The sequence below is a fragment of the Mus musculus genome, chromosome 14, assembly GCF_000001635.26.
Source record: "Mus musculus strain C57BL/6J chromosome 14, GRCm38.p6 C57BL/6J".
Lineage (NCBI taxonomy): Eukaryota > Metazoa > Chordata > Mammalia > Rodentia > Muridae > Mus > Mus musculus.
The window spans coordinates 61,201,573-61,222,641 of NC_000080.6; the positions used below are offsets into that span (position 1 = coordinate 61,201,573).

Sequence of the window (21,069 nt, forward strand, 5' to 3'; positions counted from 1 at the left end):
TGTGACATTCTCAAGAAAAAAAGTTACATACAAAAGTTCCAAGAGCCTGAAGTATACCCCTCAGGGTATACTGTTACAGTATTTCCCAAATTCGCTCCTAGGGAACTAGAAGTTTTTTGCACATAGGGGAAAGATAAATGTTAGTTTCCACATAACTGATTTTGAGATGTTTTATTTTCCTGTATGGACAAATTCATACCTAAAGCTACATGGTTGCTTTTCTATTTTGTTGTTACTGATGTTAAATATCACAAAATACTTTGACATACAAAGTACATTTTAAATAAATGTTAATTTCTAGGCAGTCTATTAAGATAAGCAACTGTTCCCCTAAGAGGAAAACTGTTATTAGTCTCCTAGTTTACAAGCATGCAGAAGTAGAGTTGTTTTGGTGGGAAGAATACCTGCCCTTACAGCGACACCCACATGTTCAGTTAGGTTTCCCTGAAGCACTTCTGTGAAATTCCCCACTTCTGCAGAGCACACTTTAATAAATAGCAACCTTGGAGAAACTGTGCCTGTGCCCTGTATAGACTGTCTGCTTTTCCAGAATGGTGAGTTCAAGTCGCTAAGACAGTAACTGACACCCAGTTGCATATCTGTTAGAGACTTACAGGAAATCCCACGACTCACTGCTACCGCGTTTCAGAAAGTGTTAGCTTCTGAAATGGAGACTCCAGCTTCTGTACTGACTTTGAGCAAGTGAGGTGCTGAAAGTGTAAAACAACCCTAAACATATTTGTGTTGGATCTACTTATCAATGTTTACCCATTAAGTGAAAAAATATGTAAATTTTATCTGCATTTTTGATAGTTTTACTTGTGGACAACTAAACATTAAACATTTTGTTGTTGTTACTGATTCCATCTGTAGAACACTAGGTACTTTTGAGTACATATTTTATGACCTTTTTATATTTACTTAGAATAAGTACTTTGTGGAGAGAATGACTTCTCTTAGAGGTTATTATGAGTTTCTGTATAGGCTATCATTATTTTAAAATTATTTTAGTCTACTTATACTGGATATTTGCATTTTTAAGAAGCTTTCCAGTGGCATCTTAAATTTGAAACTAGAAGAGTTTAAAGTAGAACTGTGCATAACATTTCTGTGTGTGATCTACAGGAAGACCATGTACTCAGCTGCAGCTTCTAAATCCAGAGCGATTTGCACGTCTTATTAAAGAAGTCATGAATACATTCTGGCCTGGTCGAGAGTTGGTGGTTCAGTGGTATCCATTTAGTGAAGACAAACGTCACCCATCCCTTTCATGGCTTAAGATGGTTTGGAAGAATCTCTATATACATTTCTCGGAAGATTTGACTTTATTTGATGAGATGCCACTTATCCCTAGAACTCTACTGAATGAGGACCAGACGTGTGTGGAACTCATCAGACTCAGGATCCCATCAGTAGTCATTTTAGATGATGAAACTGAAGCTCAGCTTCCAGAATTCTTAGCAGATATTGTACAAAAACTTGGAGGGATTGTCCTGAAAAGACTAGATACCTCTATTCAGCATCCACTTGTTAAAAAATACATTCATTCCCCACTCCCGAGTGCTATTTTGCAGATAATGGAGAAGATACCTCTACAGAAGTTGTGTAATCAAATAGCATCATTACTTCCAACCCACAAAGATGCTCTAAGGAAGTTTTTGGCCAGCTTAACTGATACCAGTGAAAAAGAGAAAAGAATAATTCAAGAATTGACAATATTCAAAAGAATTAATCACTCATCAGATCAAGGGATTTCCTCTTACACAAAATTAAAAGGATGTAAAGTTTTGGATCATACCGCCAAGCTTCCAACAGATCTACGGCTATCAGTTTCAGTAATAGATAGTAGTGATGAAGCCACCATTCGTTTGGCAAACATGTTGAAAATTGAAAAATTGAAGACTACAAGCTGTTTAAAGTTTGTTTTAAAAGATATTGGAAATGCATTTTATACACAGGAAGAGGTAACACAACTTATGCTTTGGATCCTTGAGAATCTATCCTCTCTTAAAAATGAGAATTCAAATGTGCTTGATTGGTTAATGCCACTAAAATTCATTCATATGTCCCAGGGACATGTGGTAGCAGCTGGTGATCTCTTTGATCCTGATATAGAAGTACTAAGGGATCTCTTTTATAATGAAGAAGAAGCTTGTTTCCCACCTACAATTTTTACCTCACCAGATATCCTTCACTCTTTGAGACAGATTGGCTTAAAAAATGAATCCAGTCTAAAAGAAAAAGATGTTGTACAAGTGGCAAGAAAAATTGAAGCTTTACAGGTCAGTTCCTGTCAGAATCAGGATGTTCTCATGAAGAAAGCCAAAACACTCTTACTGGTCTTGAATAAAAACCAGACACTCTTGCAGTCTTCTGAAGGGAAGATGGCATTGAAGAAAATCAAATGGGTTCCAGCCTGCAAGGAAAGACCTCCAAATTATCCCGGTTCCTTAGTCTGGAAAGGGGATCTCTGTAATCTTTGTGCACCTCCAGATATGTGTGATGCGGCACATGCAGTTCTAGTAGGCTCCTCACTTCCTCTTGTTGAAAGTGTCCATGTGAACCTGGAGCAGGCGCTCAGCATCTTCACAAAGCCTACTATCAATGCTGTCTTAAAACACTTTAAAACTGTTGTTGACTGGTATACTTCAAAAACCTTTAGTGATGAAGATTACTATCAGTTCCAACATATTTTGCTTGAAATTTATGGGTTCATGCATGATCATCTGAGTGAAGGGAAGGATTCTTTTAAAGCCTTGAAGTTTCCATGGGTTTGGACTGGCAAAAACTTTTGTCCTCTTGCCCAGGCTGTGATAAAGCCAACCCATGATCTGGATCTTCAGCCTTATTTATATAATGTGCCTAAAACCATGGCAAAATTCCACCAGCTGTTCAAGGCTTGTGGCTCAATAGAAGAGTTGACATCAGATCATATTTCCATGGTCATTCAGAAAGTTTATCTCAAAAGTGACCAGGAGTTGAGTGAAGAAGAAAGTAAACAAAATCTTCATCTCATGTTGAATATTATGAGATGGCTCTATAGCAATCAGATTCCAGCAAGCCCTAATACACCAGTTCCTATTTATCACAGCAGAAATCCTTCCAAACTTGTCATGAAGCCAATTCATGAATGCTGTTATTGTGACATCAAAGTTGATGACCTCAATGACTTGCTTGAAGATTCAGTGGAACCAATTATCTTGGTACATGAAGATATACCCATGAAAACTGCAGAATGGCTAAAAGTTCCGTGCCTTAGTACAAGACTGATCAATCCTGAAAACATGGGGTTTGAGCAGTCAGGGCAAAGAGAGCCTCTTACTGTAAGGATTAAAAATATTTTGGAAGAATACCCTTCCGTGTCAGATATTTTTAAAGAGCTACTTCAAAATGCTGATGATGCAAATGCCACAGAATGCAGCTTCATGATTGATATGAGAAGGAATATGGACATACGGGAAAATCTCCTGGACCCAGGGATGGCAGCTTGTCATGGACCTGCTCTGTGGTCATTCAACAATTCTGAATTCTCAGATTCAGATTTCTTAAACATAACGAGGTTAGGAGAGTCTTTAAAAAGGGGAGAAGTTGACAAGGTTGGGAAATTTGGTCTTGGTTTTAATTCTGTGTACCACATCACTGACATTCCCATCATTATGAGCAGAGAATTTATGATAATGTTTGATCCAAACATAAATCATATCAGCAAACACATTAAAGATAGATCGAATCCTGGAATCAAAATTAATTGGAGTAAGCAGCAGAAAAGACTTAGGAAGTTCCCCAACCAGTTCAAACCATTTATAGATGTATTTGGCTGTCAGTTACCTTTGGCTGTTGAAGCTCCTTACAGCTACAATGGAACTCTTTTCCGACTGTCCTTTAGAACACAGCAGGAAGCAAAAGTGAGTGAAGTTAGCAGTACTTGCTACAATACTGCGGATATTTACTCCCTAGTGGATGAATTTAGTCTTTGTGGGCACAGACTTATCATTTTTACTCAGAGTGTAAACTCGATGTATTTGAAATACTTGAAAATTGAAGAAACCAATCCTAGCTTAGCACAAGATACAATCATAATTAAGAAAAAAGTTTGCCCCTCCAAAGCATTGAATGCACCAGTTTTAAGTGTTTTAAAAGAAGCTGCTAAACTCATGAAGACTTGTAGCAGCAGCAACAAGAAGCTTCCCACGGATGTGCCAAAGTCATCTTGCATTCTTCAGATCACAGTCGAAGAATTCCACCATGTGTTTAGGAGGATTGCTGACTTACAGTCACCACTATTTCGAGGTCCAGATGATGACCCAGCTACTCTCTTTGAAATGGCTAAATCTGGCCAATCAAAAAAGCCATCAGATGAGTTGCCACAAAAGACAGTAGATTGTACCACATGGCTTATATGCACATGCATGGATACAGGAGAAGCTCTCAAGTTTTCCTTGAATGAAAGTGGAAGAAGATTAGGGCTGGTTCCTTGTGGGGCAGTAGGGGTTCTCTTGCATGAAACCCAGGAACAGAAGTGGACCGTGAAACCACACATAGGAGAAGTGTTTTGCTATTTACCTCTACGAATCAAAACAGGGTTGCCAATTCACATCAATGGGTGCTTTGCTGTTACTTCAAATAGGAAAGAAATCTGGAAGACAGATACAAAAGGTCGATGGAATACCACATTCATGAGGCATGTCATTGTGAAAGCTTACTTACAAGCCCTCAGTGTCTTACGGGACCTAGCCATTGGTGGTGAGCTGACTGATTATACTTACTATGCAGTGTGGCCTGATCCTGATCTAGTTCATGATGACTTCTCTGTGATCTGTAAAGGATTTTATGAAGACATTGCTCATGGGAAGGGGAAGGAGTTGACCAGAGTCTTCTCTGATGGGTCTATGTGGGTTTCCATGAAGAATGTGAGGTTTCTGGATGACTCTATACTTCAAAGGAAAGATGTTGGTTCAGCAGCCTTCAAGATATTTCTGAAGTACCTCAAGAAAACAGGATCCAAAAACCTCTGTGCTGTTGAGCTTCCTTCTTCAGTAAAAGCAGGATTTGAAGAGGCTGGCTGTAAACAGATACTGCTGGAAAATACATTTTCAGAGAAACAGTTCTTTTCAGAAGTCTTCTTTCCTAATATCCAGGAAATTGAAGCAGAACTTAGAGATCCTCTGATGAATTTTGTCCTAAATGAAAAACTTGATGAGTTCTCAGGAATTCTTCGTGTTACCCCTTGTGTTCCTTGCTCCTTGGAGGGCCATCCTTTGGTTTTGCCTTCAAGATTGATCCATCCTGAAGGACGAGTTGCAAAGTTATTTGATACTAAAGATGGAAGATTCCCTTATGGTTCCACACAGGATTACCTCAATCCTATTATCTTGATTAAGCTCGTTCAGTTAGGCATGGCAAAAGATGATATTTTGTGGGATGACATGCTAGAGCGTGCAGAGTCTGTAGCTGAGATTAATAAAAGTGACCATGCTGCTGCCTGCTTAAGGAGTAGTATTCTGCTAAGCCTTATTGATGAGAAGCTAAAAATAAAGGATCCTAGAGCAAAGGATTTTGCTGCAAAATATCAAACAATTCCCTTCCTCCCATTTCTAACAAAGCCAGCAGGTTTTTCTTTAGAATGGAAAGGGAACAGCTTTAAGCCTGAAACCATGTTTGCAGCAACTGACATTTACACAGCTGAATATCAAGATATAGTCTGTCTTTTGCAACCAATTCTTAATGAAAATTCCCATTCCTTTAGAGGCTGTGGTTCAGTGTCTTTGGCTGTTAAGGAGTTTTTGGGTTTACTAAAGAAGCCAACAGTTGATCTGGTAATAAACCAGTTGAAGCAAGTTGCAAAATCAGTTGATGATGGCATTACATTGTACCAGGAAAATATCACCAACGCTTGCTACAAATACCTCCATGAAGCAGTATTGCAGAATGAAATGGCCAAGGCAACAATTATTGAGAAGCTAAAGCCATTTTGTTTCATTCTAGTTGAGAATGTATATGTTGAGTCAGAAAAGGTTTCTTTTCACTTGAACTTTGAAGCAGCACCATACCTTTATCAGTTACCTAACAAGTATAAAAATAATTTCCGTGAGCTTTTTGAAAGTGTGGGTGTGCGACAGTCATTTACTGTTGAAGACTTTGCCCTAGTTTTGGAGTCTATTGATCAAGAGAGAGGAAAAAAACAAATAACAGAAGAGAATTTTCAGCTTTGCCGACGAATAATCAGTGAAGGCATCTGGAGTCTCATTAGAGAAAAGAGACAAGAATTTTGTGAGAAAAATTATGGCAAAATATTACTGCCAGACACTAACCTGCTGCTGCTCCCTGCTAAGTCATTATGCTACAATGACTGTCCCTGGATAAAAGTAAAGGACTCCACTGTCAAGTATTGCCATGCCGACATACCCCGGGAAGTAGCTGTAAAACTTGGTGCAATACCAAAGAGACATAAAGCATTAGAAAGATATGCATCCAACATCTGTTTCACAGCTCTAGGTACAGAATTTGGGCAGAAAGAAAAACTGACCAGCAGAATTAAGAGCATTCTCAATGCCTATCCTTCAGAAAAGGAAATGCTGAAAGAGCTTCTTCAAAATGCTGATGATGCAAAGGCCACAGAGATCTGCTTTGTGTTTGATCCTAGACAGCATCCTGTTGACCGAATATTTGATGATAAGTGGGCCCCACTGCAAGGGCCAGCACTGTGTGTTTACAACAACCAGCCATTTACAGAAGATGATGTTAGAGGAATTCAGAATCTTGGGAAAGGCACCAAAGAAGGAAATCCTTGCAAAACAGGACAATATGGAATCGGATTCAATTCCGTTTATCATATTACAGACTGCCCTTCTTTTATTTCTGGCAATGACATCCTGTGTATTTTTGATCCCCATGCCAGATATGCACCAGGAGCCACATCAGTTAGCCCTGGACGCATGTTTAGAGATTTGGATGCAGACTTTAGAACCCAGTTCTCAGATGTTCTAGATCTGTACTTGGGAAACCACTTTAAACTGGACAATTGTACAATGTTTAGATTTCCTCTGCGTAATGCAGAGATGGCACAAGTTTCAGAAATTTCTTCCGTTCCATCATCAGACAGAATGGTCCAGAATCTTTTGGACAAGTTACGGTCTGATGGGGCAGAACTTCTAATGTTTCTCAACCACATGGAGAAAATATCTATTTGTGAAATAGATAAGGCCACAGGAGGTCTGAATGTGCTCTATTCAGTAAAAGGCAAGATCACTGATGGAGACCGATTGAAAAGGAAGCAATTCCACGCCTCTGTAATTGACAGTGTTACTAAAAAGAGACAGCTCAAGGACATACCAGTTCAACAAATAACCTACACTATGGATACTGAGGATTCTGAAGGAAATCTGACCACATGGCTCATCTGTAATAGATCAGGATTTTCAAGTATGGAAAAAGTATCCAAGAGTGTAATATCAGCTCACAAGAACCAAGATATCACCCTTTTCCCACGTGGTGGAGTAGCAGCCTGCATTACTCACAATTATAAAAAGCCCCACAGAGCCTTCTGCTTTCTGCCTCTCTCTTTGGAGACAGGGCTGCCATTTCATGTGAATGGCCACTTTGCTTTAGATTCAGCCAGAAGAAACTTGTGGCGTGATGATAATGGGGTTGGTGTTCGAAGTGACTGGAATAATAGTTTAATGACAGCATTAATAGCACCTGCATATGTTGAGTTACTAATCCAGTTAAAAAAACGGTATTTCCCTGGTTCTGACCCAACATTATCAGTTTTACAGAACACACCCATTCATGTCGTAAAGGACACATTAAAGAAGTTTCTGTCCTTCTTTCCAGTTAACAGGCTGGATCTGCAGCCGGACTTATATTGCTTAGTAAAAGCACTTTACAGTTGCATTCATGAAGACATGAAGCGTCTTTTGCCTGTTGTTCGGGCTCCAAATATTGATGGCTCAGATTTGCACTCTGCAGTCATAATTACTTGGATCAATATGTCTACTTCAAATAAAACTAGACCATTTTTTGATAACTTACTACAGGATGAATTACAGCACCTTAAAAATGCAGATTATAACATCACAACTCGAAAAACAGTCGCAGAGAATGTCTACAGACTGAAGCACCTGCTCTTAGAAATTGGTTTCAACTTGGTTTATAACTGTGATGAAACTGCTAACCTTTACCATTGCCTTGTAGATGCAGATATCCCTGTCAGCTATGTGACTCCTGCTGATGTTAGGTCCTTCTTAATGACTTTCTCTTCTCCTGACACTAATTGCCATATTGGGAAGCTGCCTTGTCGTCTTCAGCAGACTAACCTAAAACTTTTTCACAGTTTAAAACTTTTAGTTGATTACTGTTTTAAAGATGCTGAAGAAAGTGAGTTTGAAGTTGAGGGACTGCCCCTACTCATTACACTGGACAGTGTCTTGCAGATTTTTGATGGTAAACGACCCAAGTTTCTAACAACATACCATGAATTAATTCCATCGCGTAAAGACTTGTTTATGAACACCTTATACTTGAAATACAGTAGTGTTTTGTTGAACTGCAAAGTTGCAAAAGTGTTTGACATTTCCAGCTTTGCTGACTTACTCTCTTCTGTGTTGCCTCGTGAGTACAAGACCAAAAACTGTGCAAAGTGGAAAGACAATTTTGCCAGTGAATCTTGGCTTAAGAACGCATGGCATTTTATCAGTGAATCAGTAAGTGTAACGGATGATCAGGAAGAACCAAAGCCAGCATTTGATGTCATTGTTGACATCCTTAAAGACTGGGCATTGCTTCCAGGAACAAAGTTCACTGTGTCAACCAGTCAGCTTGTGGTTCCTGAGGGAGACGTGTTGATTCCCCTGAGCCTCATGCACATTGCTGTGTTCCCAAATGCTCAGAGTGATAAGGTTTTTCACGCTCTGATGAAAGCTGGCTGTATTCAGCTGGCTTTGAACAAAATCTGCTCTAAAGACAGCGCATTAGTTCCTCTGTTGTCATGCCACACAGCAAACATAGATAGCCCTGCAAGCATCTTGAAGGCTGTGCATTATATGGTTCAGACGTCAACATTTAGAACTGAAAAACTAATGGAAAATGACTTTGAAGCACTTTTGATGTATTTCAACTGTAATTTGAGTCACTTGATGTCCCAAGATGACATAAAAATTTTAAAGTCCCTCCCATGCTACAAATCCATCAGTGGCCGCTATATGAGCATTGCAAAATTTGGAACGTGCTATGTGCTTACCAAAAGTATTCCTTCAGCTGAAGTGGAAAAATGGACACAGTCATCCTCTTCCGCGTTTCTTGAAGAAAAGGTGCATTTAAAAGAACTCTATGAGGTGCTTGGCTGTGTGCCAGTAGATGATCTGGAGGTGTATTTGAAACATCTTCTGCCAAAAATTGAAAATCTCTCTTATGATGCAAAGTTGGAGCACCTGATTTATCTGAAGAATAGACTGGCAAGCATCGAGGAACCGTCAGAGATTAAGGAGCAACTTTTTGAAAAACTGGAAAGCTTATTGATTATCCACGATGCCAACAATCGACTAAAGCAAGCAAAACATTTCTATGACAGAACTGTGAGAGTTTTTGAAGTTATGCTTCCTGAAAAATTGTTTATTCCTAAGGAGTTCTTTAAAAAATTGGAACAAGTAATCAAACCTAAAAATCAAGCTGCATTTATGACGTCCTGGGTGGAATTCTTGAGAAATATTGGACTGAAGTACGCGCTCTCCCAGCAGCAGTTGTTACAGTTTGCCAAGGAAATCAGTGTGAGGGCAAATACAGAAAACTGGTCTAAAGAAACCCTGCAAAGTACAGTTGACATCCTTCTCCATCACATATTCCAAGAACGAATGGATTTGTTATCTGGAAATTTTCTGAAAGAACTGTCCTTAATACCATTCTTGTGTCCTGAACGGGCCCCCGCTGAGTACATTCGGTTTCACCCTCAGTACCAGGAGGTAAACGGAACACTTCCTCTTATAAAGTTCAATGGAGCACAAGTGAATCCAAAGTTCAAGCAATGTGATGTACTCCAGCTGCTGTGGACATCTTGCCCTATTCTTCCAGAGAAAGCCACACCGTTGAGCATTAAAGAACAAGAAGGCAGTGACCTCGCTCCACAGGAACAGCTTGAACAAGTTTTAAATATGCTTAATGTTAACCTGGACCCCCCTCTTGATAAGGTCATTAATAATTGCAGAAACATATGCAACATAACAACTTTGGATGAGGAAATGGTAAAAACTAGAGCAAAGGTCCTAAGGAGCATATATGAATTTCTGAGTGCAGAAAAACGAGAGTTCCGTTTTCAGCTTCGGGGTGTGGCCTTTGTAATGGTAGAAGACGGATGGAAACTTCTGAAGCCTGAGGAAGTAGTGATAAACCTGGAGTATGAGGCTGATTTTAAACCTTATCTGTACAAGCTGCCTTTAGAGCTTGGCACTTTTCATCAGCTGTTCAAACATTTAGGTACTGAAGATATCATTTCCACTAAGCAATATGTTGAAGTGTTAAGCCGAATATTCAAAAGCTCTGAAGGAAAGCAGCTAGACCCTAATGAAATGCGTACAGTTAAGAGAGTGGTTTCTGGCCTATTCAAGAGTCTACAAAATGATTCAGTCAAGGTGAGGAGTGACCTGGAGAATGCCCGGGACCTCGCACTCTACCTTCCAAGCCAGGATGGGAAGTTGGTGAAGTCAAGCATCTTGGTGTTCGATGATGCGCCACATTATAAAAGTAGGATCCAGGGGAATATTGGCGTGCAGATGCTAGTTGATCTTAGCCAGTGCTACTTAGGGAAAGACCATGGATTTCACACTAAGCTGATAATGCTCTTTCCTCAAAAGCTTCGACCTCGTCTGCTGAGCAGTATACTTGAAGAGCAGCTTGATGAGGAGACCCCTAAAGTGTGCCAGTTTGGCGCATTGTGCTCTCTTCAGGGAAGACTGCAGCTTCTCTTGTCTTCAGAGCAGTTCATCACAGGACTCATTCGAATCATGAAGCATGAAAATGATAATGCTTTCCTGGCCAATGAAGAAAAAGCCATAAGACTTTGCAAAGCTCTAAGAGAAGGGCTGAAAGTTTCCTGTTTTGAGAAGCTTCAGACAACATTAAGGGTTAAAGGTTTTAATCCTATTCCCCATAGCAGGAGTGAAACTTTCGCTTTTCTAAAGCGATTTGGCAATGCAGTCATCTTGCTCTACATCCAACATTCAGACAGCAAAGACATTAACTTTCTGCTAGCCTTAGCGATGACACTTAAATCAGCAACTGACAATTTGATTTCTGACACGTCATACTTAATTGCTATGCTGGGATGCAATGACATTTACAGGATCAGTGAGAAGCTTGACAGTTTAGGGGTGAAATACGACTCCTCTGAGCCATCAAAACTGGAACTCCCCATGCCTGGCACACCAATACCCGCTGAGATCCATTACACGCTACTTATGGATCCAATGAATGTTTTTTATCCTGGGGAATATGTTGGTTACCTTGTGGATGCTGAAGGTGGTGATATCTATGGGTCATACCAGCCAACATACACATACGCAATTATTGTGCAAGAAGTTGAAAGAGAAGATGCTGACAATACTAGTTTCTTAGGAAAGATCTATCAGATCGATATTGGCTACAGTGAATATAAGATAGTCAGCTCTCTTGATCTGTACAAGTTCTCAAGGCCTGATGAAAGCTCCCAAAACAGAGACAGTGCTCCCACCACACCAACAAGCCCCACCGAATTCCTGACTCCTGGTCTGAGAAGCATCCCTCCTCTTTTCTCTGGCAAGGAGAGCCACAAGTCTCCCTCCACCAAACACCATTCCCCCAGAAAGCTCAAGGTGAATGCTTTACCAGAAATCTTAAAAGAAGTGACATCAGTGGTGGAGCAAGCTTGGAAGCTTCCAGAATCAGAGCGGAAAAAGATCATTAGACGCTTGTATTTGAAGTGGCACCCTGACAAAAATCCAGAAAATCATGATATTGCTAATGAAGTGTTCAAGCACCTGCAGAATGAAATCAACAGATTAGAAAAACAGGCTTTTCTGGATCAAAATGCAGACAGAGCTTCAAGAAGAACATTTTCAACCTCTGCATCTCGATTTCAGTCAGACAAGTACTCATTTCAAAGATTTTACACTTCGTGGAATCAAGAAGCCACAAGTCATAAATCTGAAAGGCAACAGCAAAGCAAAGAGAAATGCCCTCCTTCTGCTGGACAGACATACTCTCAAAGGTTCTTTGTTCCTCCCACCTTCAAGTCAGTGGGCAATCCAGTGGAAGCCCGGAGATGGTTAAGACAAGCCAGAGCAAACTTCTCAGCTGCCAGGAATGACCTTCACAAAAATGCCAATGAATGGGTGTGCTTCAAGTGTTACCTTTCCACCAAGCTGGCTTTGATTGCAGCCGACTATGCTGTCAGGGGGAAATCTGATAAAGATGTAAAGCCAACTGCACTTGCACAAAAGATAGAGGAGTACAGTCAGCAGCTGGAAGGACTGACAAACGATGTGCACACATTGGAAGCTTATGGTGTAGACAGCTTGAAAACAAGGTACCCTGATTTGCTTCCTTTTCCGCAGATTCCCAATGACAGGTTCACATCTGAGGTTGCCATGAGGGTGATGGAATGCACTGCCTGTATCATCATAAAACTTGAAAATTTTATACAACAGAAGGTGTGAACGTAAAGAAAACAGCAGAGCCAGCTCTTGAATGTGTTATAGCACAAACACGAATCGCTACACTCCATTCAGCTTCATTCCCAGTATCTAGGAATTGTGAAGCACACAGCAGAGTGTTCTGGAAGCATTTGGAAGCTGTATGACTCTTAACAGAAACCGTAACACAAATGAAACCTGATTTTGAAGTTAACAGTGAGCTGCAGAGTTTCTAGGTGTGTTTAAACAATTGGGTGGCACATTATTGAACTGCACTTTATGTAACCAAAGCTTAGCAGTTTGTTAGATAAGATTCTGCACATGTCTCTGGTTAGGAGGGAGTTAATTTTATGTTTTTAAACATGTTTTTGAAGTAGTTAAAGGAACACTGGACAGACTGATTTATTTGGACATGTGAGGGGAATTTTTAAGTGGACACTTTTAGATACGTTATTTTCTTATCAGCTGGATCTGATTATGGATTTGTTCAGTTTCCCATCTTTCGTTGGACATTTAAAGTGGTACAGTATTCAACCCTGACTATTACTTGACTACGAGTGTGAAGATGGGCCTTGGAGCGCGCTGGACGCACTTTCCATCCTTGTTTTGAGTTTTTAGACCTTGTGTTTGTGGGCTTCCTGACTCGTGAAGATAACCGATGGAAGTCTCAGAGTGCTGCCTCACACTACCAGATATTGCTTCTAAAAATGCTTCCCAACATGATATTTAGCAAAAGAGCATTGGAGTTTGTGTACATATTTTCCACAGATGACATAATTTGTATAGTGTGGCTGAACAGGATGCAATCTTTTGTCTAAAGGTGCTGCAGTGAAAAAAAAAAAACCAAACTGTCTTTCAATATGGCACTTAGTGGGAATTTAAACATTTTTACCTTATGCACATTAAAATTGCTCAAATTGTTGAGGTGATAGACAGAAGTTTACAAAGGGAATTATCAGCTTGTACTGTCCCCCACGAATGATTGAGAACTGACATTTAATTTTCATAATGTTCAAAAGATCTAACATACATAATTTAACATATTCTTTTGCATAAAGTCAAAGAAAGGAAATAATAGCTTATGTAAGTACACTGGCTGTAAATGATGCTAAATATATTTTATGCAGTTAAGGGCTTACATACAGAACATGATTTTTTTATTTTATTTGTAAAAGGGAATGTTAATTGCTTCTGAATGTGAATCATGAATATTTCTGCTGTTAATATTATGTGCCATGATTTTAATAAAAAATGTATATAGAAAATCATTTTTGACTGGTTATTTTTAAAACTTTTATTTTGAGATTTTATTTTTATTTTATGTGTATGGGTGTTTTGCCTGCATGTATCTGTGTACCACCTGTATGTAGTACCCTCAGAGGCTCTCAGATCCTCTGGGACTAGAATAACAAATGATTGTTAGCCACCGTGTGGATGCTGGGACCTGAATCTGAGTTCTCTGGTAGAGCAGTCAGTGCTCTTAACTGCTGAGCCATCTCTCCAGCCCTTGGGTTATTCCTGGAAAAATACCGTTTGTTAGAAATCAAACTCTGTTTTTTCCCGTTAAGAGTTTTGGTGTGCATGTGTAGGTGTTCATCGTGAGTTTGGGGATCCCTCTGTCCTGTATGTTTTACACTGGGATGTAAGATTTATCATGGTTAACTGATGTAAAGTACATGATGCGGGCAGCCTTACGAGGTGCTCACTGCTTTACTTAAGAGCCTGCTTCAGCTCTGAAGGGAACACAATTAGTTGGTATATATGTTGGGGTAGGCTTAAAAATAACTGCCATATCTGGCATCTCTTGACTGTTCCTGTGTCTGAGGACAGCGCTGCACATGGTGCTGGTTCCCATCGGAGCCCTACCTTGCAGGAAGTGTTTTGTCCTCAGACTTCTGAAGTTAAGTGACTGAAGGCTAACCATTCCATTGCGGTGCTAGCCCATTCTCCTTTACTTAAAAAGCGTGTGCTCTTTTGGTGCTCAGATTCAGCACTTTCGCTGTCTGGCCTTGGTGATAGTTGAAGTCGCTGAAAACAAACCCCAGACAACGCAAGTGCCCAACCCCTTACAGGAAGCGTTGGACCCAGGTGTGTTTCAGGGTTTCATGTCAGTGAACTCACTTGAGAGCTTGTTAGGTTTTTGTTGTTGTTGTTTATTTTAGTTTTTAAACTTACATTTTTATTATTTTTTATTTATTTTTTTAAGATTTATTTATTTATTATACTGTAGCTGTCTTCAGACACTCCAGAAGAGGGCATCAGATCTTGTTACAGATGGTTGTGAGCCACCATGTGGTTGCTGGGATTTGAACTCCTGACCCTTGGAAGAGCAGTCGGGTGCTCTCACCCACTGAGCCATCTCACCAGCCCCAACTTAGATTTTTAAAATTTATTTTAGTTTACTGTTTTTTTTTATGTATAAGTGTTTTACTTGCATGCATGTTTATGTACCATGTGCATACATGCAGTGTCCAAGGAGGCCAGAAGAATCAAATCCCATGGAACTGAAGTTACAGGTGGTTCTGAGCCGTCCGTCATGTAGGTTCTGGGAACTGAGCTAATGCACATCTCTTTACTTGCAGAGCCATCTCTCTAGGCCTGTGAGATCATGTGTGCCTTTAACAAAATACCTTCATGGGGTTTGACAATGCCCTGCAATTCTCTGCAGTAAACCTGTGACTATTCATGTTAGTTACAAAATTTTCATAAATAGCCTTGCAGCCCCCACCCCCCTGCCAGATATTTTTAGAGTTTGAAATTGAGAATAAAGAATTTCTGCCCTGAGTAAATTTGTATGTTTTACTCTCTCAAGCCTTTCAAAACACACACACACACACACACACACACACACACACACACACACACATTTAATGGTAATGGAAACTAGATGCCTGAAGCAGGTGCTCCTGTAGCGCTCAGTTAAGATGCGATAGGACTAAAGCCTTCCCTGGGGATGAAGTGAAGGCATCCTTGAACCCAGCAAGGATGGGTGTCCCGGCTGAATCAGGCAAGCCTGTGCACAGTGCAAGTGGTGTGGTGGGCAAGGATGTTGAGCCCAAGAATTATTCCAGTGAAATGTTTACAGCAGTGGTTAAGAGCCCTGGATGCTCTTCCAAAGGTCCCCAGTTCAGCTGCTCGCAGTTGGCTTGAGGATGAATGACAATCAATGCTGCTGGTAAGCTGTGCTCTATAAATGTCATATACAAACCCTATGGTACATCTAGTCCCAGCAGAAATTGGCAGTCATGGTAAGTGTACTGGCTGGTTTTGTGTGTCAACTTGACACAGGCTGGAGTTATCACAGAGAAAGGAGCCTCTCTTGAGGAAGTGCCTCCATGAGATCCAGTTGTAAGGCATTTTCTCAATTAGTGATCAAGGGTGGTGCCATCCCTGGGCTGGGAGTCTTGGGTTCTATAAGAAAGCCTGGGGAAGCCAGCCAGTAAGCAGCACCCTCCATGACCTCTGCATCAGCTCCTGCCTCCAAATCCCTGCCCTGTGTGAGTTCCTGTCCTGACTTCCTTTAGAGATGAACAGCAACATGGAAGTGTAAGCTGAATAAACCCTTCCCTCCTCAACTTGCTTCTTGGACGTGTTTTGTGCAGAAATACAAACCCTGACTAAGGCAGTAGGTTCCAGTTACCATGTATCAGTCAGAACCAGTAGCATGTATGTGAGGAGACTCACTGCCTGGCATTGCCTGGGAACTGCACAAAAGTATAGAACTCACTGGCCCAACTACTGAGTAGAAGCTGACACACATTCTGCAAAGGGAATTTCTCAATGCTTTGGTTCCTGAATGTGTTGCCCATTTGTCTTAGTAGATATGACAAGGTGTTATACTTCCTGTACTTAAAAAAAAAAAACTGTATTAAGGTTCTCCAAGGGACAGAACTGATAGAATGAACTAATACATATCTATATATTAGCAAGAGATTTATCAGAGTGGTTTATAAGCTGTGGGTTAAGTAGCCTAACAATGGCTGCCTAGTGATAGAAAAGCCAGTGTGATGGCTTGTATATCTTGGACTAGGGAGTGGCACCATTTGGAGGTGTGGCCTTGTTGGAATAGGTGTAACCTGGTTGGAGTAGGTATGTCACTGTGGGAGTGGGCTTAAGACTCTCACCCCAGTTGCCTGGAAGTCAGTCTTCCACTAGCAGCCTTTGGATGAAGACATAGAACTCTCAGCTCTGCCTGCGCCATGACAGCCTGGATGCTGCCATGCTCCCACTTGATGATAATGGACTGAACCTCTGAACCTGTAAGCCAGCCCCAATTAAATGGTTTTTTATAAGACTTGCCTTGGTCATAGTGTCTGTTCACAACAGTAAAACCCTAACTAAGACAGCCAGTGACCCATATTTGTTCAGTCCATGAGACTGGGTGTCTTAGCAGTCCCAACCTGATGCTAGAGTCCAGAGAAGTCATAGAGAGCTGCCAGTTTGTAGTCCACATTGGAGTTCACACCAACAAAGGAGTGGGCCAGGATAGATGAGTGGTCCAGTGAGTGTGAGTCACCAAACAAAAAGCACAAGCTTTTTTCTGTGTCCTTTTATGTGGGCTGCCACCAGAAGATGTGGCCTGGATTTAGGATGGATTTTCTACCTCAATAATCCAATAAAAATCCCCCACAGGTGTGCCAGCTATTTGGTCATTAGAGCCTTCCAAGTATAATTGAGTTGACAACCAAGGTTAGCCATCACACAGTCCCCCTGAGTACATTGAAGGTATCCCCTGTGCTAAATCTGAGGATATGGTGAGGGCAGTCCATCCTTGCTATGGACCATGTTCAGTTGGCCTCTCTCAATCCGTGTGGAATCAAGGTTCCAGACAGGTGGGCATGGAGTTGGCGAGAAATGACAAACGGACACAGGCACAAGGGAGTGCTGAATCTGAATGTAATTGTTTCACAAAGCAAACACCAGTCTTATATAATACAGAAAACAATGGAGTAAGGTGTCACTGCAGGCAGTGTACATTGAAATATCTGACACAAAAACGGAGGAGTGGCTTCAAAGGACTGACAGGAACCAGGTAGTGTTTACAGTAAAGATAAAACAGCCAGTGACACACTTCCTCCAACAAGGCCATATCCCCAATCCCTCTCAAGTATTACCACCTCCCGATACCAAGAAGTAAAATATATGAGCCTTTGGGGGTCCATTTTCATTCAGACCTCCAGTGTCCATTCTACAGGCTGCTGTGGGAGGTGGAGCCTCCATTTTGCTGTTTTCCCTGGGCTATAAAACCAGTATCAGTGCAGCCTTCTTCCCTGGCTCTGCCATCCACAGCACATGGGACTTATCTTCTAGACTCAGGCTAGCTTCACTCTGCAGGTGCAGCTGTCCTTGGTGGTTGTCGCGTGGTACTGGCACCTCCAAAATGCTGGGGTCTCTGCTGCATTTGGATGGCTCCTTCACTAGAAACTTCACTAGGATGGGTTCTGTTCAGGACCCCTGACCCTGCCACATGGTGCCTGTATGAGTCCTTTAATACTGGGACTTCTACTGCAACTGAGGCTGTGTCTTCTTCGCCAACAGCCTCTCCTGGCCTCTCATGGCCCCCAGCCTCAGCTGTTCTCCATGACCCCTTCATGGTTTGGAGCAGAGACCTGGGAGACTCTTACACATTACCAAGTTCATCAGCCAGCACAAGACACGGTCTGACCCCTCTGTATTACAGCCTCAATGTGCGGAACTTGATTGAAAAACTAATTAAGCCAGCATAACTGAAATAAAACCTATGGACTGTTCCCTCAGTGTCAACACACAGGGAAGCTGAGATCCAGAGTGGTGCAAGGCACTTCGGGACATTTTGCCTCAGTGATACTGGCCCTTTCTTACTCACAGCTGACTCTTCAGCCTCTCATGATGAGTATTGATTTTTCCAGCAAAGTAGGGTTTTTACTTTAGCAGTTCTTAATTCAAAATCATATGGCCAGACCTGATCATGTGTTTTTGAGGGATTCAAAGGTCCTTCTGAAACTTTACAATTCAAACTTCCATCAACTGTGAGCTCTCAGCTTTATCTTCTAAGTCCCCACAAGCGTGCACTAAGCTCTGAGCACTCAGTGGCTTTTCTAGCCCAAAGTTCCAAAATCCTGGAAAGATCCCTAATCACACGGTCTGGTCTATCATAGAAATAGCCCACTCTCTGTACCAATTTCTGTCTCACAGTTTCTAACGCTGTGATGAAACACCATGATCAAAAGCAACCCAGGGAGGAAAGAGTTTATTTTAGCTTACATGTCCCCGTCACAATCTGTTGTGAAGGGAAGTCAGGGCAGGAACTCAAGGCAGGAACATGGAGGTAAGGACTGAAGCAGAGGCCGTGGAGGAGTGCTGCTTACTGTCCACACACTGCATGCATCCACACATTGCACACATTCACACACTGCATGCATAGCTGCCTCTCTGCAGCTGCACCCAGCCTCTCGTGTTTGTAGAAGTTGCATGGCTGGTTCCAAACAGCTTCACCCCTTCTTCCCTGTACGTGGAAGCCAGCACTAGGCCTGTCAGGCAGAGGCTCAGCACTTCCTAAGATGCTGGGAGATGAAGGCCCTGGGGCACCAGCTAAAGATGTCAAATTAGCACCAGGTATCTATGCATTCAGCTGCTGTAGTTGGTGTTTTGGCTGCAGAGCTCTCTCCAAGGGAAAATGACCAGACCAATTTAGGGTCACATTTCAAGTTAATCTCAGTAGTTACCTGAGACCTTGGGCCTCATGACTGGCTAGCCTGAGTCTTTGTCACCAAGAATTTGAGGAAAATTAGTACCTACCCAAAGAGTTGTGAGCACCAAAGAAAGTAAGACCCTTTTACACCTTGGTCCAGAAAAGTGTCATTTTTATTGCTCATAAGTATGTATATAAAAAGTATGACTAAATTTGTGTAATTTCTTTCCTTAATTACATACTGAAAATCATATTAACCACAAATTACCTACAAACCTTGGAGATCTCTTGGTGAAATCTGACACATTGCACTCAGCTGAAGGGAGCACTTGAGGTTTAATCTAAAGGAAAGGGTGTGCACAGTTAGTGCATTTTAGAATCAGCCAGCCAGCCATGTTTGGGAGGAGATAGATGTCTGCCGTTGAGTACTATAAATTGTTTCCAGGTGGCAACTCAGCGTGAGAGATCTGGAGAGAGGCTGGAAAGATGAATACAGTGAATATGTTCCTGGTGTTTCTTTTGTGTCGTTCTGAAGCCAGGTAGTGTTGGCCCAACAGTTCCATAGGCATGTTCCCCCTGCATGCTTCTAAGTGTTTTAGCAATGAGCCCTCCAGCTCCAATCCAGCTGCTGGACATGAAGGCTGAGGCCACAGCCGTCGTCTCACCAAGACATTGTACGTGTGCTGCCGAAGAGGCAGTGGTCAAAGACAGACGTGGCTGTGTTCCTCGCAGGTGGTGACTTCACCAGCCATAGACAGGTACAGCTTCCCATCAGGACACGCACAGATCTCATAGAATCCATTAGAGCTGCCAGCGGGACCCTGTGTCCCCTGCTTCAACTTGGTCAAACCCACAGTTTCAGCATCCAGCACCAGCTGTTTGGGAGAAAGTGAGCAGTGAGGAAGGAGGAATGAACAGCACCAAAGGAAATTCATATTCCCAGCATATTCCAAGAAAGGTAGTTTCCTCCCATCGAAAACCAGCTGGGTTCTGAGCTGGGTTCCGAGCTGGGTTCCGAACTGGGTACCTGCCTGTGCTCGCATCCTATCAGAATGGCCAAGCTGGGTACCTGCCTGTGCTTGCATCCTATTAGAATGGCCAAGCTGGGTACCTGCCTGTGCTCGCATCCTATCAGAATGGCTGAGCTGGGTACCTGCCTGTGCTCGCATCCTATCAGAATGGCCAAGCTGGGTACCTGCCTGTGCTCGCATCCTATCAGAATGGCTGAGCTGGGTACCTGCCTGTGCTTGCATCCTATCAGAATGTCTTTTAATGGGGAATTCTATTCTTTGTGCAGGTCAGGCTGAGCATCCTTCTCCCGTGTGGAGAGAGGCCATACTTTCCTTTACCCCTAGCTGGGAAAACTGACCCATTGTGTTACAGTATTTACAGTAAACTCTTAATATTATTTGAAACCCTTCTGTCTTCTCTTAAGTGCTGAATGGACTAGACCTGAAGACTAAAGCAAGCATCAGGCTTGGTTAAATAGGAACGTTAGCAAAGAGCCACTGATGGGGCTCTTTCCTAGCAGAAGCCATTCTGCTAAGGATTTGAGAACAGTGGCCTTGAGCAGACATCCTCTTCCTCCCAGGATGCACTGGTTGAAAAGAAATGGGTACTTTGTAGGTTGGCACAGTGTCTTCATTGTTCACAGCTTAGCTCTCTCTCTCTCATTCCTTTAGCTTCCAACCCTAAATCCCATCTCCTAATGAGCTGTCAGCATTGCTGCTGGATAGACAG

At 41.9% G+C, this 21,069-nt stretch overlaps 2 protein-coding genes across 11 annotated transcripts in view; one reads left to right on the forward strand and one right to left on the reverse strand.

The window, feature by feature from the left end:
• Positions 1-21,069, forward strand: part of Sacs (sacsin) — a 102,273-nt gene that overhangs the window by 63,152 nt on the left and 18,052 nt on the right. For 5 of the 9 annotated variants that reach the window (XM_006519226.2, NM_015788.2, XM_006519227.4 and 2 more), the window contains one exon: positions 1,126-13,927. The exons of 3 other annotated variants lie outside the window; for them this stretch is intronic. In XM_006519226.2, the coding sequence (XP_006519289.1) occupies positions 1,126-12,683 (11,558 nt within the window). In that variant the 3' untranslated portion in view covers positions 12,684-13,927. Of the gene's footprint in view, positions 1-1,125; positions 13,928-21,069 lie in introns of those variants that run through there. One more of the 9 variants, XM_030247883.1, reaches the window with a different exon arrangement.
• Positions 17,534-21,069, reverse strand: part of Sgcg (sarcoglycan, gamma (dystrophin-associated glycoprotein)) — a 55,957-nt gene continuing 52,421 nt past the window's right edge. Inside the window, exon 9 of one of the 2 annotated variants that reach the window (XM_006519012.3) lies at positions 17,534-20,204. In XM_006519012.3, the coding sequence (XP_006519075.1) occupies positions 20,031-20,204 (174 nt within the window). In that variant the 3' untranslated portion in view covers positions 17,534-20,030. The remainder of the gene's footprint in view (positions 20,205-21,069) is intronic. The other variant, NM_011892.3, reaches the window with a different exon arrangement.